Consider the following 18,518-nt stretch of genomic DNA (forward strand, 5'->3'; position numbering starts at 1 on the left):
CAAGAAACAATAAAAAATCGGCGGAGGGATTTTCAAATAAATCGCGATTTAAGTTCACATTTTTAGGGATTCTTTAGGTTTTCACGATTTTGCTTGTAAACCGTGAGTCCTATGTAAATGGGCCTAAAGAAAATGGTGTTCTCCACTAGATTGACCATTATGATATTTTCGTAGATTTTACCGTTTTTGAGATATAGAAGTTCAAATTTAGACAATGCACTGACTATATCGCCTCCTTATAAAACAATATCATGCTCAGTGCGCCTTAACTAACTTTTGATGAAATCCGCTTACACATGGGAAGATTTGGCGGATTCTGAAACAGCAATGTTCATAGATAAGAAAAATAAAAAAAAAAAACAGAAAAAATCGCCGGAGGGATTTTTAAATAAATCGCAATCAAAATTCACAATTTTAGGGTTTTTTAGGTTTTCACGATTTTGCTTGGAAACGACTTGCGGTTTCCAATGTGAAAATGTGAAAATTCTCTACAAGACGGGAAGATTTAGTTTTTCCTAGGTTGTACCATTTTCAAGATATATAAGTTTAATTTGGAAAATTGCTGTAATGGCATTGTTTTATAAGGAGGCATTGTATCAATTAGAAATTCTGTATCTCAAAAACGGTATAACCTACGAAAATATCATAAAGGTCAATCTTGTGGAGAATTTTCACAGCTACAACATTTTCTTTAGGCTAATTTACATAGTTTCGCGGTTTCCAAGCAAAATCGTGAAAACCTAAAGAACCCCTAAAAATGTGAACTTAAATCACGATTTATTTGAAAATCCCTCCGGCGATTTTTTTTTTTGTTTCTTGATATTTATCATCTATGAACATTGTAGTTTCAGAATCTGCAAAAACTTCCCAGGTGTAAGCAACTTCCGTTTAAAATTAGTTAAGGCACTTATAGAAACATTTTTAAATAAAATAATAAAGACAAGTCTCTGAAAAAACATTCAATTTCTCAATAATTTTGATATTGTATGACAAAGTTCACACTAGTTATTTCAATTTATTTCATCATGCATTCATCATTTATTGATAAACGTCTTTTTTAATTAATTGTTTTATTTTCACTTTCATTAAAGCGTAATGACGAAGGCTAATTGCAAATTCTTCAGAATTAAAAATAAACAAAACTGAGTGTGCAAAGCGAACAAATAAATAAATATACCATATAAACACAAAACGAAAAATAAACAATTCATTTTAGAATGAAAAGGGGGTGTGTCAAATGCGAATCGTTATACATAGAAACACATTTTTATTTTTTGCTTGCAGTCATAAAGTTGTGATATACTGACATTAAGTCTCACCATGTTAATGGTAATCAAGATATGAATGTTTAAGAAAGAGGTTCTTGACCAAGGACAGACACACAATAATAACTACGAGTACCTACAATGATAAAACATGTACGAAATATGTCAATATTGACACTATCAACTGTTATGAGGAGCAATAATAATGGGAATACACCCAGTTACCTTCTGGTCTCATAAAAAAAAACATCATTTACAATGTTATTTGATATTAATGGGAATATAATTTTGGTTTATTATGGGTAATTTATGGCAGAACAATTAAGGCTTCTGGTTAATGTGGTTACTAATTTAAAAAATCTTAAAACTATGAAATTGCTTAAAATCTTTGACATTACGTTTTTATAGACATTCTTTAATTGTTCTTTAAATTATATATTTGTTGTCAGTTATAAACTGCCATAAGTCAGCAATGATTTTCAAACAATAATTTCCAGTGTTCTGGAGGGCCAATAGTACCACCTATCTTATCTTAACAATTCATATTTCTCGGAACGAGTCAATGATAGTGGTGGTGAATTTCAAACCATTTCAAAAAAAAAAAAAAACATCGATAAAACTACAATCTATTTCCGCTAATGTTATACCCCGTTTATATATAACCGGATTTAACAAACCGACTGGGTTTTAAATGTCAATTCCATTGCTTATATTTCAAACAAATCCTCTCAAAGAAGGTTAACCCTGCAAAAAGCTCTAATATAAACAGCATATTATGTGATTTAAAAAAAAAAAAAAAAAATAATAACAAAATTATACGATGCCTATCAATTTTTATAAAACATTCAAAAGAGATAATGAAAGTAAAGAAACTGATTAATTAAATGAGTTCAAAACAAGAGTAATAGCCTAGACAGACGGCAGTCTTAATTTGCATTAACAACCTTAATTCAAATTAATTTGAACATTATCCCCATTCTTAATGCACAAAATCAAAGGAAATTTAAAATGAATTTAGCAATTTCAATATGGCAATGCTGTTGAAAATCAATTGTCTTTTGTCAAATTTCCATGTTTAAGGAAATAAAAAGGGAAAGCAATTCAGCAATTTTCGCGTTTCTTCAAAATAATTAGTGGTCTTTCGCGAGTAGAATAGCAGCTAATCGTTTTTCACGCCTTCTAACAAATCTCTTTTTCAAATTTTTATTTTCACAAAAAATTTCATTACCCACCATACCAATTCAATCGAAAATTATATCTTCCTTAAATGTTTTTTAAAGTTTTGCAATATTTTTATAATATTAAAAAGACTCAAAAATATTGCGAATAAATTAAATTTATTTTTGCTTCATCGTGGTGAAAAGATCAAAGGTAGAAAGTGTATTTGTTTAGCATATTTTGGCGAACTTTTGTAAAGCTTTATGAAATGTTCTGCTGGGTTAAAACAAACAACACAAACAGCTGTTTCATAAATGCAGATACTATCGTCTGTCAGGGTGAAAAATTAATTCAAATTAGGACATTTTTAATGCAAATTAACTCTGCCGTCTGTCTAGGGTATAACTTAAGTTGTGAATGACAAAAAAAAGGCATTATTTGTAGAGGAGTTTTACATGGCTGAAATAATAAATTATGCTGAGGGGTATTTTTGACACCGTTGATAATGCCGTCGTTCGTTGAACAATTACACAAATATTGAATATTGCTACTTCAGTCTATAACACTTTACGACTGCATTAAAAACAAAAACAATGGAGTTGTAAAAAGTACTATCAATTAAATTTTGATTAAAAAGTTTCCAAGAAAAATTAGTGGTTATAAGGAAGAAGAAAAATAATAAAAGCATAACCTCAACAATCAGTCCACGAATGCGACTATTGAAACAAGATTTCAATCAGTTTGGCAATTGTGGTGACCACTTGTCGTTAATCTTTTCACGCTTTTTGTTTATTACACCAAAGCATTTTTAACAAAATTTAGTTACAAAACTCTACTTTGCTGTAATACCTAAAATTTGTCAAGTCATTTAATAGCATACAATAAATGCAATGCACAATCGGTTTCACTTTGTAGTGAATACGAAATTTTTATCGTTGCAAGGTGCTGCAAACAAAGCAGAAATGACAAAATGTAATTGTCAAAAAATTAAAACTTTCCAATTTTGTTTAGACGATAATAAATAATTGAATAGTAATGCACTGGATATAGGAAAATACAATAGCAGAATTTTTGTAACCTGTGTTAACTACACTTTAAACCACCACAGTGGTCACAAAATAATTTCATAACTATTTTGATAAATTCGAAAGTGAAAGCTTCTAGAAAAAAGTTTTTTTGTAATAAATTTTTATGCAATATTGAATTATTATATCTTTATAAAAAAATTAATTAATTAAAAGGGAACTTATATATGTTACACTTATTATTCGGAAGACAACAATCTACCATTGGGCTCTTAAAAATGTTAACTTGTAGACGATTTTCGTTAATTCTATCGCTAACTAGTTACAGACTCAAATTACAGAAATTTGTATCTTCTTACAAAAATATATTCTTATTATTTAAATTATTTTTCAAATAATAACGATACATTGTTTGTTTATTTTTTTATTTTAGATATTCCGATGGCACCGTCAAATTGCGTAACCCAAATATTGAACTCATGGATCAAGATATTCTATACCATTTGGCTTTGGGCAGTGAATCTCACGATTTGAATGAAATGTTCGGTGATGTTAAGGTGAGTTTTAAAATTGCATACCAAATAACGAAAAAACAAAAGATTTTATGAAAAAAATTACATACATGTTGACAATATTTTGTGAACTTTTTCGAGGGTATTTAAATGCGATCAAAAATGTATATCATCCACCCCAATTGCGTTTGGACGTTCGATTAGGTTAAAACATCACAGTATTTTTTTCCAGACATAGATGAGGTCTATATCGGTTCACCTTTTTGGTCGCAAAAGTGCAGATGAAGTACATGTCTTGAATAGGTTTGAAATTTATTTTAGTTATTGTTGTTGTTACAGCATATGATATGATTGTACGTTCGTTTTCCTCTTCCGGTTCTGGCTCTATCTACAAGTCTAGGAATGTGGATACCCTGATTTGTTGTAACCACAAAGCAGCAGGCGTTAGTTGAATAGGTTTGGCAGGGCAGTTAAAAAGGTGCAGTGTGTCGTGAGGGCATACAAGGTAGAGTTTTGCACGGTGTCATCAATCCTTTAGACCAGGGACGCGTTTCTTTGCAAAGACAGTATAGTGAGGGCGCTCACTGAGTTGTTTTTGCATTTGCTTCTCTCTCTCACTTACAGTGTAAGTGAATGAAAATAAACAATAAACATCATGTGGTTGTTGTTTTCTTCACTCATACTAAATTATTGATGGAAATTCTTGGGCGACGCTGCTTTAGACTCTAAAGCAGCATCCGGCAAAAAGGGGCACGTGTGCCTTGATGAGAAGAACAACAGAACAATCACCACTCAGTCTTCGTTCAGAAGTCAATGAAGAAGGTTCTGCTGTCGCTTGTTTCAATGATTTTTAGTTTTAGCTATGCATTAACGTACCATAGACTAATTAAGCAGAGACTACGAACGCTCTCATTTTTCATTCTCCACCAGATGTCGCACGAATCGATTTGGGGCTAGTCATCTGACTCAAGCCAGACTGGGGCTAGTCAAATGACTCAACTTCGAAAACAATTTATTTGTTTTTCAACCAATTAGGGTCTTTGTTTGCAAACTTCTCCACTTTAAAATGTACTTTACATATGAAATTAACTATAACACTCTTTTTGATAGGCATATAGTTGGTAAATGTTAATATTTGTAGGAGTTTTCGTTTGAGTGAAACAAGTAGCTGTCACTCAAACCACAAACATGCGTAAACGACATCTGTCTCGCCACAGAAAAATGGTGAGAGCCATTCTTTGTCTCTACATTAATTAGTCTATGAACGTACACGCTGTTTGTGGAGAGAGCGAGAGAGAGTCGCATGCGTGAGACCGCAAACAATGCGTTTGTATTAGTGCCGATACCTGCTCTAAAGCCAGGTCAGGCACCATACTTTTCTATTGCATACTTTACGGGGCGTCATTGTGTGAGTGCATGCTTTTTCAATGGGTTGAATTGTGTGTGTGGAGAGAGCAACGCTAAATGAGCGCACACGGGCGCCTAATTGCCTGACCTGGCTCTAAAGTTTAGAGTTTAAAGTTTAGACCAGCGTCAGGCACGATACTTTTCTATTGAATACTTTACGGGGTGTCATTGTGTGAGTGCATGATTTTTCAATTGATTGAGTTGTGTGTGTGGAGAGAGAGCAACGTTCAATGAGCGCACGTGGGCGCTCTCTCGCCTGACGCTGCTTTAGACCAATGTCGTGCTTTGGTATAGTTAAAGTTACGAAGTTTTTCGGCAATTCAAACACACACGACCCGAACGCAACGAAAGAGCACACAAATGTTTTGATTTGTTTTTGTTTTGCAGCATGCGTGCATACAACGTTACTAACACACTGTCAAAAGTTGCAAATATTGAGAATTTTGTGTGCCCTCTTCTTGGTCGGCTATGCTTTAGACCAGTGTTCACCAGCAACAACAAATTCAACCGCTGCGTTTATGTTGGGCACACACACGAGATTATCTTTCCCTCTCTAGATAAACATCGTGTTCGTTAATTCATTGCTAAAACAAAGAAGATGATCGGTGGTGAGAGTAACGTAGAAACTCACCACAATTTAGATTCCCGCTTGGGCGATGAGCTAGTTCGGCATCGGAAACTCGTCGATTCTCAGCGTTACAGTAACTAGTTCCACTTCTGACCCCTCACAGTGCAATCAACTGTAAACTTTAACATGGGGATGTCATAGGAGGTAACCAATTGACACTCTATGCATTACCTGTAGGTGATATTGTACTAGTTCCAGGTTTACAGTCATATACCAGTTTACTTATAAAAAAAGTGGTGGGAAATAGTCACAACTGACGCTTCGTCGTTTACTTGGGGACATATAGGTGTCAATTGGTTTCCTTCACATTACTTATGGGTCAATTGTGAACTAGTACCACTTACCTCTAATTTAGGACTATTTAAATTGCGATAATTGGAATTGCTAGCGGGTAGAGAGAAGAAGTGGGCGATTTGCATATTTCCTTCGTATTCCTTTTTTATACCAGAACAATATGAATAATATTATCATTACTAGCTTCTGTTATTGGATGCTTCATTTATATTAAAGTTATGAAGAAAATGTAAATGTGAATTATTTATACAACTCGTCGTTTAAGTTAAGTTAATTAAGTCACAACTGACGCCTCCTCGTTTACTTGGGGATAAAAAGGTGACAATTGGTTCCCTTCGCATTACTTAGGGGCCAATATTTGTACTAGTACTGATTAGAGATGGGCGCGTGCCTAAAAAAGAAGGCACGAACATGCACGAACACGGACCAAAATTTTTATGCACATTCACGCACAAACACGGCGTTTTCGAGAAGGCACGAACACGCACACTCACGCACGAAATTACCAAAAAGAAGAGAAATCGATGTAGGAGTACATTTATTTGTTCAAAAAATATTCACATAATTTCTATTCTTATTTACAAACATTATTTTGTCCAAGTTAGAACTCAAAAGTCTAGTACGTCTAGACTGTCTTCAAACGTGTAAAACATCAGTCTGGCTAGAACGGCACTCGATAATATGTATCAATTTCTGTATCAATTGGAGACTTTTTCATTTTTCGTCTTTTTGAAATTTTGATCCAAAAACTCTGAAAATTCTTTTAAATGTGGCATTGTAATTTCCTGTTCATCATTAGAAAACCCTATGTTCTCACTGTGTATATCAATAACATCGTTTTTACAGTAGTTAATAAAATATTCGTCTCCTTAGACGGCGGAAATAAAAATATCCCTATAAGATGGCCACTGTTGGTACAAATCGTTTAAGAAATGATTGTTTAGTTTTAGCTTTCAAATCTTATATGAAGTGAGTCAATAGTATCAATTGAGCAGACTTTCAAAGGTTTTAAGAACAAAGGGCAAAGATGTGCATAGTAGGGTACTTTTTTCGTAACACTTTAAGTCAGATATACGATTCAACTCATTCTTTTGTAGGAAAATACTCTTAATCTCATTCTGGACTTGGTATATGCTCTCAAGCAACGTGTTCTTATATCTTGTTTTAACATTTTACACAATTTGTTGTTTAGCTCCGGGTGTTTAAAATATCTTACAAGGTTTTTAGGGCAGTCAATCTGTTTTCCCAATTCGGGAAGAGGATGTTTTTCAATTACATCATCTATAACAGATAATACAGTCAGATAAACATCTGATTTGCAAAGAGAGTATATTGCGTTAACCCTCTGGATAGTTTTTGTGTTTGCTTCTCCCATGAACAAAACAAATTGCAAACAAACATCAACTTTTCTTACTCATACTCAGGCCTCTCCATAACAAAACGGCAAAAAGTACCACACTACAAAAACGAAGCAAATAATTTTAGGCATTTTTTTGCTCGGTTTTATTTTCGTGTTTTATATGGTCTCTTGCACGACTTCTAAAGGAAGCCCAAAAATTTAGCACGATCGTGTCACATAGTGCAGATCGTGTTTTGTCGTGTCGTGCAAAACCGTGTCGAACAAAAAAACACGATCACGCACGGCCAAAAATTTATTCCGGCACGACACGCACAAACACGGCGTTTTTCGAGAAGGCACGAACACGCACTACTCACGGCACGACACGCGCCCACCTCTAGTACTGATTAGAACTAGTTCTGGACTACTTAAATTGCGACAATTGGAATTTTCGTCGCAAGCGGGATTGTGTGTGTTCACACAGACACAGCTCGCGAGCCCAGTGGTGATTAACACTGCTTTAGACGATCATTCTGAACGTAGTTGAGCCAAAACCTATAGTCGCACTATTACTCTCGAACTGATCAACCAATTTGGCCTTCGTCATATTTTGTACAAACTTAGTTTCAGTTCAAAGATGGGCAACAACTTCCGGTACTTCCCCCCCCCCCATATTTAAAAAATGTCAATAAAATGGTATGCACGAAACTTTGGATCTCCTAATATTTTGTCCGAATTGAGTTTAGCTTCCAAAATGACCGTTATCGATCTTCTCCTTATTGGACCTCCCCCACAAAAGTTCAACATTTGTGTCTAGGTGCAGTTTGGGGTCTGTTCGAAGATCCTTTGGAAATGTATACCATATTATGTTTGCCGTGGAGAAGTTCATTCTTCCTGGCATACTGGTACTGAAATGGGCGCGGTATCTATTAAAAAGATATAACTTAAAAATAAGATCCACTTCCGTACAAGACTATGTCGGTTCATTCCTTTAAGTACCTCTTCCGCTACACTTTTGAACTTTTTAATCCTAATCCTTTAATCCTAATCCACATTCTTGTCGGCAAGTTCGAATGTCCAAAAAGGGACACAAAATTCTGAAAAGACCTTAAATACATTCGATCTGTCCTTAAATGATGGTTTCAATTCACACAGGCTGAGGGTATATCTCCGTCGGCAAATCCGATTTACACTTTTTTACTTGTTTTATAAGGAACTTCTATAATTTTCATTTTTCTCATATATGAACATTATAGTTTCAGAATCCGTAATAACTTCCAAGGTGTAAGCACCTTCCAATTAAAATTGGTTCAGGCTAACTGTGTTGCTTTATATCACAGGCTGAGGGTATATCGACTGCTACATTTGTACCTGTTTTTTATCAAATGTGACAAAGTTTTTTATCTCATATTTAAAATTTTTCAATTACATAATTTGCTTTTTATCAATTATTACCAGTGCAGTGGCGATACACGTTTTGAATTTCATTTATTTCAGAGGTTACGTGAAAGCAAATACGCAATCATTAATGAAACTCGTGTTATCAAATCTCGTGAGGAGGATGTTCTGTGTTATAAAACAACAATAATAACAGCAGATATGAATATTTACAAGATTGTTCTAAAAAATGACAAAAACAAGTTATAAAATCAAAACACAAGTTTTGCATTTAATTAGAAATCGGTGGGGTGATGCCAAGCGGTGGAATAGTTGCAACGGTTTATACAAGTCATTCATAAATTAAAAAAAAATATTTCGTATTAGATTTGATTCTGAATCATAGACGTATGTAACTAGAATGTTATCACAGCCAGTTTGTCATTTAGTTTACAATAAAATGGACTTTAATTGCTAAACAAAAAATCAATAAATGCAATTTTAATAGATCCCACAAAATCGATAAACCGATTTTTATACCCATAGGAAATTTTTTCTTTCTATATGTTTCGTATTGAACTTTCATAAAAAATAAAAGCTAGGCCCCACTGTTTTTAATAAGTAAATGCCGCTGTTATTGATGACTGCTTTCTCAGCTGTCATCTGATTAGAAAATTGCTAATCAAATTAAAAATAAATTATAATAAATTATACATTTTAAATTTGTGTAGTTTTGTTGCATTTGCTTTTGCAATTAATATGAGCATTCCATTTAAAACCTTAGCTATTTTTGAATTTGTTTTTATTTTATTTATAAACTTATTATTTTTTATTTCGTATCAATATCAAGGTTAAAATATAGATCTTGTTTTTTTTTCTTGTTGTGGTTCTGCCACCAACAAAAAAGAAGATTATTAACTTGTTTTTGTTGAATTCAAAATTGAAATTAGTGCAAAATGTTAATAATTTACAATTATTGCATAAGCCGAAAAATTAGATTGGCATAGAATTCTTGTTTAGATTGAAATAAACTGGAATACTTGCAAATTAATTTTTATTTTATGAAACCGTTAACATGCTTGACCAATTTTATATCATGGCGATAATTAGGGTACCGTAAATAGACTGTGTATAATTCAAATTAGGTCTCAGTCTCAATGTTTTGTGCCAATTATCTCATAAATTTCCAAATTTGCTCCGTGCTTAATTTTATTTGAACAAGTGAGAAAGTATCAGTCAACTGTGCTGATAGAGATATACCCTCAGCCACTGGCCAAAAAAAAAAAACAAACCAAACACAATAATTATGCCGTATATAAAATATGTATATCGATTTTTGAATCTGTAGGTACCGTAATGTGAGGCTATACCAAATCAGTGACATATACCAAACATTTTAGTAACCAAACTTCTTCCTATAGGACTCAAAATATTAAATTAGTTTTAGGGTTATCTTGCACAATAGCCATTTTAGTATGTGTCGGCAGGGTTTTGGAGCTTTTGGGCCATTATCTCAGGAAGTATTGACTTACTCTGGAAAAAGATTGTGCCGTTGAAAATGAGGCCGCTAGAACAACCTACTGAATAAAGAATCAAAACGATGCTAGAGGAGCTCTTATACTTCACTTTACACTTTATACTTCACATGACTGAATAAAATAATATGATGTGCAAAGTCTGCACCAGTCAGAAACTCCTGCGAGAACTATCTTGCGGATTTGCCATTTTGGTTGGTGCCGTCAGGCTTTCTTGGAGCTTTAGGCCAATATCTCAGGAAGTATGGACTTGCGCAAGAAAAAAATGTACCATCGTGAAGGGAGCCGCTGCTGAAAAAAATCAAGACGATCCGAGAGGTGCTCTTATACTTCACTTTATCCGAATTTTGTTTGGAAGATAACCGAAGAAGTGGACCGATATAGATCATATTCCCACCTAATACATGACTGGATAAAATAATATGATGTGCAAAGTCTGCACCAATCAGAAACTCCTGCAAGAATTATCTTGCAGATTTGCCATTTTGGTTGGTGCCTGCCGTTAAGGTTTCTTGGAACTTTTAAGCCAATATCTCAGGAAGTATGGACTTGCGCAAGAAAAACATTGTACGTCGTAAAGGTAATCGCAAGAACAACCTGCTGAAAAAAATCAAGACAATCCGAGAGGAGCTCTTAAACTTCATTTTATCCGAATTTTGTTTGGGAGGTACCCGAAGAAGTGGACCGATTTAGATCATATTGCAAACTAATACATGACTGGATAAAATAATATAATGTGCAAAGTCTGCACCAATCAGAAACTCCTGCGAGAATTATCTTGAGGATTTGCCATTTTGGTTGGTGCCGTTAGGGTTTCTTGGAACTTTTAAGCCAATATCTCAGGAAGTATGGACTTGCGCAAGAAAAACATTGTACCGTCGTAAAGGGAGTCGCAAGGACAACCTGCTGAAAAAAAATCCAAGACGATCCGTGAGTAGCTTTTAAACTTCACTTTATCCGAATTTTGTGTGGGAGGTACCCGAAGAAGTATACCGATATAGTCCATATTCCAACCTGATACATGACTGAATAAAATAATATGATGTGCAAAGTCTGCACCAATCAGAAACTCCTGCGAGAATTACCTTGCGGATTTTCCATGTTGGTTGGTGCCGTCAGGGTTTCTTGGAACTTTTAAGCCAATATCTCAGGAAGTATGGACTTGCGCAAGAAAAACATTGTACCTTCGTAAAGGGAGCCGCAAGGACAACTAACTGAAACAAATTTCAAAACTATCCGAGAGGAGCTCTTAAACTTCACTTTAACCGAATTTTGTGTTGGAAGTACCCGAAGAGTGGACCAATATTCTCCATATTCGAACCCGATCTGTGTAGAAGGAATAAGTTTGGACCAAATCGATTGCTCCCTTCGAGAATTATCGTTCAAACCATTTTACAGACAAATTTTGAACTTTTGTGGGGAAGGTATCCGAAGGAGTGGACCGATGTGGCCCATTTTCGAACTTAAACTAAGTTTGGATTAAATATTACAATACTCAAAATTTGGTTCGAATCAGTTGATCCGTTCGAGAGTTATCGTGCGCACCAGCCACCCAGACAGACAGACGGACGGACATGGCTAAAAAGGGTATATACACTTTGATAAGACCAAAAATGTGCCTCATCGAAATAACGGTTTTAAACCCCGAGTATGTTTAGACCCCGTTTCAGACAATTTGAAGTCTGTCTGACTGTCTGGCTGGATGGTGCACACGATAACTCTCGAATGGATGAACCGATTTGGCTTTCGCAATATTTTGTCCGAACTTAGTTTAAGTTCGAAGATGGGTTATATCGGTCCACTCCTTCCGGCACCTCTCACACAAAAGTTAGAAAATGTTCGGAAAATTTGTGCGCACGATAACTCTTGAAGGGAGTAACCGATTTGGTCCATACATTGCACATTGTAAATTTTTTAGCAGACTTAGATGAGGTTCCAATATGGACTCAATCGGTCCACTCCTTCGGGTACCTCCCACACAAAATTTTGGAAAAATTCAGTTTAGGACCTGCTCTCGAATCGTTCAAAAACCCCTATGACACCGTGTGTAGTGGTTGGAGCGCGAGATAACTCTCGAACGGATCTGCCGATTCGATCCAAAATTTTGCATATTTAGTCCAAACTTAGTATAAATTCGAAGATAAGCCATATCGGTTCACACCTTCAGGTACCTCCCCCCACAAAAGTTCAAAAATGTTCGGAAAAATTGTGCGCACGATAACTCTTGAAGGGAGGGACCGATTTGGTCCATACTTTAAACATCCTACTATATACTATATATCTTTTTTTAGTGGCAAGTCCATACTTCTTGGGAAAACAGCCCGAAGTTGTAGAAAACCCCTATGGTACCATATGTAGTAGCTGGAGAGCTATTTTTGAAGTTAAAGTAAGTTTGGACAAAATTTGGCCTTCGTCATATTTTGTCCAAACTTACTTTAACTTCAAAAATAGCCCATATCGGTCCTCTCTTTAGGATACCTCCCCCACAAAAGTTCAACTTTTTGTCCAAGTGCAGTTTGTGGTCTGTTCGAAGATCCTTTGGAAATTTATACCAATGATGTTCTTTGTGGTCCTGTTTACACCCATATTATATTTTCCGTGGACAAGTCCATGCTTCCTGGCCTACTGGTCCAACAGTTGTACGATGACCCACTGAAATGACTAGTGGGCGCGATATGTATCGAAAAGATATGATTCTCAAAATAGGATCCACTTCCGTTATGCACAATGTCGGTCCATTACATCCTCCGCAACACATTTGAACTTTAATCATAAGCCGGCAAGTTCAAATGTCCAAAAAGGGCCACAAAATTCTGAAAATACCCCAAATACATTCGATCTGTCCGTAGATGAAAGTTCCAATTCACATAGGCTGACTGATACTTTTTTTACTTGTTTTTTTTTTTTTTTTTTTTTTTGATTTTTCTCATCTATGAACTTTGTTGTTTCAAAATCCACAAAAACTTTCCAGGCGTAAGCATCTTCCATTTAAAGTTAGTTAAGGCGCACCGTGATATGCTTAAATTGGGGTTTCAACAAATAAGGGTGCGTGTATATCTAATTTGCAAGGATGTTAAGTAAAAAAACAAATATTATCTGCGTTGTTTAGTCTATAGTTCAACAACTTTTATTGTTAGACCATTTAAATTATGATTATTCACTAATATCTTCTTTTTGTTTTTTCTTTTCTTTCCTTACAGTTTGTTTGCATGGGCGGGACACCAAAGCGTATGGAGAACTTTGCACATTTCATGATGAATGAAATCGGTTACAAATTACCTGCAGGCACGATGTTACAGGACATCAGCGCCTACTCGTATCGGTATTCGATGTACAAAGTTGGACCAGTGCTTTGTGTTAGTCACGGCATGGGAACGCCCTCTGTTAGCATTCTGATGCATGAAATGATCAAACTGATGTATCATGCCAAGTGCCAAGATCCTGTATTCATACGCATTGGCACTTGTGGTGGCATTGGTGTGGAGGGTGGCACTGTCATCATCACCGAGGATGCCTTGGATGGTCAATTGAGGAATTCGCATGAATTTGTAAGTAAAACGAAAAAAAAAAAATAATAATAAAAATGAAAACAATTTAGAATAAAAAATATTTTTTATTGATTTTAGACCATTTTGGGTAAAACAATACATCGCCCCGCCAAATTGGACAAAAAATTGGCCCGAGAACTTAAGGCCTTGGCCAGCCCAGATGATCCCTATGACACCATAATTGGCAAGACATTGTGTACCAATGATTTCTACGAAGGTTTGCAGAAACTTGATTAATTTTCTTGAAGATTTTTCTTTCATAACATATTTTATTTCTTCAGGTCAAGGCCGTTTGGATGGCGCATTCTGTGATTTTAGTGAATCCGATAAAATGGAATACTTACAAAAATTAGCCGACAATGGTGTTGTCAACATTGAAATGGAAAGTACCATTTTTGCTGCCCTTACATATCATGCTGGCATCAAAGCTGCCGTTGTTTGTGTGGCCTTGCTCAATCGTCTCAACGGTGATCAGGTAAGAAGAAGATTGTTATATGACTATTTTTATTTTCTTCTCTTCAAACTTTGTACACAATTGACACAGTTTTTATGTAACTTTTCTTAAACAAATGCGGCAAATTTTGTGGAGTTTGTGTTTTCAAAGAGTTTTTTTAATAATTACAAAGTTGTATTGATATATTAGTAATATTATTATGTAGTATTGATTTTTAATAGCCCACCATATTTATTATTCAAAATTGGCTTTAAAGCCATAGACAAAATGAGCCTGTTGAATGCTAGTCCCTGTAGCAAATTTCAAATACTATATAACTTGAATTTGGAAATAAATACCTCGTTAGTGATCGGCTAATAAAAAATAAAGCCTTCCCTAGGAGCCTAAAGCCATTCCCACAAATACAACCATAACTTGGTCATATAAGACAAATAAAAATAAAAAAATATTGAAAATAAAATTTCGCTGTGGCTAAAACCTTCAATATATCGAAAATCTGGAGGTACCGTTGTATGGGGGTGGGGCGGTTATCTCCAAATTTTGGTATATACTGACAAATTTCTTTGTGATTATGGCGCTTAAACCTTTAAAATACATAAAATCGGGATGTACCGTTCTGTGGGGACTATATTAAAACACGAACCTATATTGCCCATTTTCAATACCAAAAAACCTATGAGTAATAGAAACTTCTTACTAAATTACAACACTCTATCTTAAATACTGCGAACTGTATTTTGATTTCAACAGACGGACATGGTTATATCGACTTAGAATTGTATGCTAATGAAGAATATATTTACTTTATCTCTAACGAACATTTTGATGTGTCACAAACAGAATGACAAAGTTGATTATGCTCTCAATATTACAATGGAGGATATAAAAAGAAGTATAACTACTACCACTACGAAATGCCAGTTTCACTCTCGGCTCGAATTGGAGCGGGCGTACCTTCTGCGAGTAGAAAAAAGTAATCGAGTATACTTAATTGTCCATGCTACTCCAAAAAGAGCACATATACATTGCTCGTTTTCGAGTGGTAGTTCAATACGCTCGAAATCGAGCAGATTCTACTTCTATCGAGTACTCGTTTAGTTCTTATCATACTAAGTGCTGATATATTTTATTTTTCCACACGATATCACTCTTAATTTTGACTCTTACTCTTATTTTTCAACAAGGAGAACTGACGAGCATTGCCACATAAAACAAGAGAGCGGATAGTACACCCCTTGTAAAACTCTTACTATTCGAGTAATCCTACTCGTGAGTAAAATCGAGCAAATCGGAGCTCTGTTTACTATAAAACTCCTAGACAGTTGGTGTACAAAACAATTGAGAGACAATTTATTGGAGAGTAATGTGCCGTTGTTAAACAACAGCTGACTTAGCTCTCATTTCGATTCGTTATTCTCTGTTGTTACGACAACGTCCAGACCCTAATTCAATGTAGTAACAAAACGGAATATAAAGCTTTTTAACGAGTATACGGATCTAACACAATAACTAGCTAACTACGAGGGAAACTACAAAAGTTTGCGGCCTATGCAACAGTGCGCCAGGCGCCATTTAAAATTTTTTTGCAATGTTTGTTAGTTTCAGCCTAACCCAGGGATGGCCACCAACAACAACTTTCCTATGCCCGCGGGCATACGAAACACACGTACACTATAAACACATTCGTTAGGTTGATGCATTTTTGACGTTTCCACTCACACTAGCGCAAGTTATAATCTGCAAATGTGTGTTTTTGGCCATCCCTGGCCTAAACGCACCCAGGCAGTTTGACATACGACCAAGTGTAGGGTTGTTCAAAGTGACTTCAAAAAAAAAAAAAAAAAAAAACTACTTTGCAAAAAAATTGAATTTATTTGAGAACATTTTCGTGCGATTTTTTTTTCACAATTTTCGACCTGGATAGTCACGGCAGGAATGAGTCGATAAAATTAAATTTTTATTTGTCGATAAAGAACCATCCTCCATCCTATAGCACTATGAAAAATTGGTTGAATGAATTAAAAAACGGAGGTCATGAGGGTCGTCCAAAAACGGCCGTTGTGCCAGAAAAAAACTAAGCCGTACGTGAACGGATAATGGAAGATCGCCATGTTATATACCGTGGGATAGAGGCATCCTTGGGCATTTCTTCCACCAACTTAAGTTTGATATTGCATTAACACCTGACTGCAAAAATGGATTTTTCTCGTTAAATTCAGCAAAATTGGACAATCGCTCAAAAAGAAGCTCTTGTGGATTGGCGCAAATAAATTGTGAATAAAAACGATCGTTGTGCTTTAAACGATGTTTATTAAATCGTCACAGACGACGAATCTTGGATCTATGCTTAGGAGCCCGAAACAAAACAGGAATCGAAGCACTTCGAAGCAAATGGTCGCCTACTTCTTCGGTCGTGTGGCGACTATACGGCTTCAGAAATGTAGGACAGATAATTCTGAGTGGTACACTACAATTAGTTTACCTTAAGTCTCCTGAGAAATTCGAAAAACGAACAAGAGAAGACGATTCATTCTGCATCATGACAATGCAAGGTCTCACACCTCGATTCAAACCAGCGCCTGTTTGACCGGACAAAACGTGGAATTGATGGGTTATCCGCCGTACAGCCCTGACTTGGGATCAAATGACTTCATTTGATTCCAGCATATCAAAAACAGTCGTGGTCAACAATATTCGTCGCCGGAAGATGCTGCAAAAGCGTTCAAAAAACATATTTTGGAGGTATTGCAATCGGACTGGAAAAAGTGCTTCAACAATTGGTTTGAGCCCATGAAAAAGTGTAGAAATCATGCTGGAGACTAATTAATTAAATTAATTATCGTGCAGCCCTAGTACCCGCAATATTATGGTTTCACACAATTTGGAGTCGATTTACATAAATTAAGTTCGCTAAAATTTTGCGCACGACAGACTGTTCTGAGGCAAAAATCGCTACAGCCACATACGCACCATAGGTTTGTAGCGATTTTTACCTTGAAACAGTCGACATTCCTGCGTAAACAGTGGTTTTTGTACGTCAAAAATCACCACATGTAGCGGGAAAACCACCAACTTGGCACCCCTGGCGCACGATATCTTCGAATGGAGTAATAGATTTGGTCCGAACTTTGCACATCGTATTATTTCTTCCAGAAATGGATCAGGTCCGAATATGGACTATATCAGCCCACTCCTTCGGGTGCCTCCCACACTTCCCTACTTCAAAATGTTCCTCAAAAGTCCAGGTTAAGACCAGCTGTCGAAGGCAAGCTCATTCTTTCTAAGATAATTACACTGTGTGTAATTTTTTGAGTCATGTTTTATTAACCATATTCTGACACCGCAGTGCGATAGAGGTCCAAAAAAGATAAGACACGTGTTTGCCGTTTTTCCCTATCTCACCAACTTTCGCCGTTATAGGCCTCCAAGGTTTGAGGCTCTGATCTCAAAGGGCATCATTTAGTCAACATCATAACTTCCAAACCGTTAAATGAACCTTAAATGTGAGTTAAATATAGATATATCTGATATCATTGACGTCATCTAGTATCAAATATAGATACCTGCAAAGATATACAAGATGGACATTCTCATTGCTACTATGCATCGCCAGATGGCACAGGTGGTCTAACATAATGTTAATATACAATATGGTGACATGAATTTATAGCTTTGTTCCTGTACTTTTTAATATTAAAACTCGTAAAGGGAGACGGAGAGAAAAATTTTTGTCACACAAAAATGGAAAAAACGTCAAAAAAGCTGGAACAAATGTCAAAGTCGGCGTACCAGCCAATCAGACACCGGCATCCATGTTACTATTTTTTTACACGCTCAAATTTGTCGAGTAAAAAGTTTTTAAAGAGAGCGTCATTCAGCGCCATTTTTTTTAACGAGAAGTGAACATTTTACAACTTTTTTGTGTACGGGAACGGGTTTTCGGGTAAAATGCGTAAAAGTCGTAAGAATTGTAAAC

The 18,518-nt window shown here is 35.6% G+C and overlaps 1 protein-coding gene across 4 annotated transcripts in view; it reads left to right on the forward strand.

Annotated features, from left to right (window-relative positions):
• Nucleotides 1–18,518, forward strand: part of LOC141389780 (uridine phosphorylase 1-like) — a 111,580-nt gene that overhangs the window by 83,819 nt on the left and 9,243 nt on the right. For 2 of the 4 annotated variants that reach the window (XM_073961836.1, XM_073961835.1), the window contains 4 exons: nucleotides 3,882–4,005; nucleotides 13,741–14,088; nucleotides 14,167–14,305; nucleotides 14,370–14,563. In XM_073961836.1, the coding sequence (XP_073817937.1) occupies nucleotides 3,882–4,005; nucleotides 13,741–14,088; nucleotides 14,167–14,305; nucleotides 14,370–14,563 (805 nt within the window). Of the gene's footprint in view, nucleotides 1–3,881; nucleotides 4,006–13,740; nucleotides 14,089–14,166; nucleotides 14,306–14,369; nucleotides 14,924–15,044; nucleotides 17,805–18,518 lie in introns of those variants that run through there. The other 2 variants (XR_012409174.1, XR_012409173.1) reach the window with 2 other exon arrangements.

This window comes from Musca autumnalis, unplaced genomic scaffold (genome assembly GCF_047663935.1).
Source record: "Musca autumnalis isolate F117 unplaced genomic scaffold, ASM4766393v1 scaffold_1, whole genome shotgun sequence".
Classification (NCBI taxonomy): Eukaryota; Metazoa; Arthropoda; class Insecta; order Diptera; family Muscidae; genus Musca; species Musca autumnalis.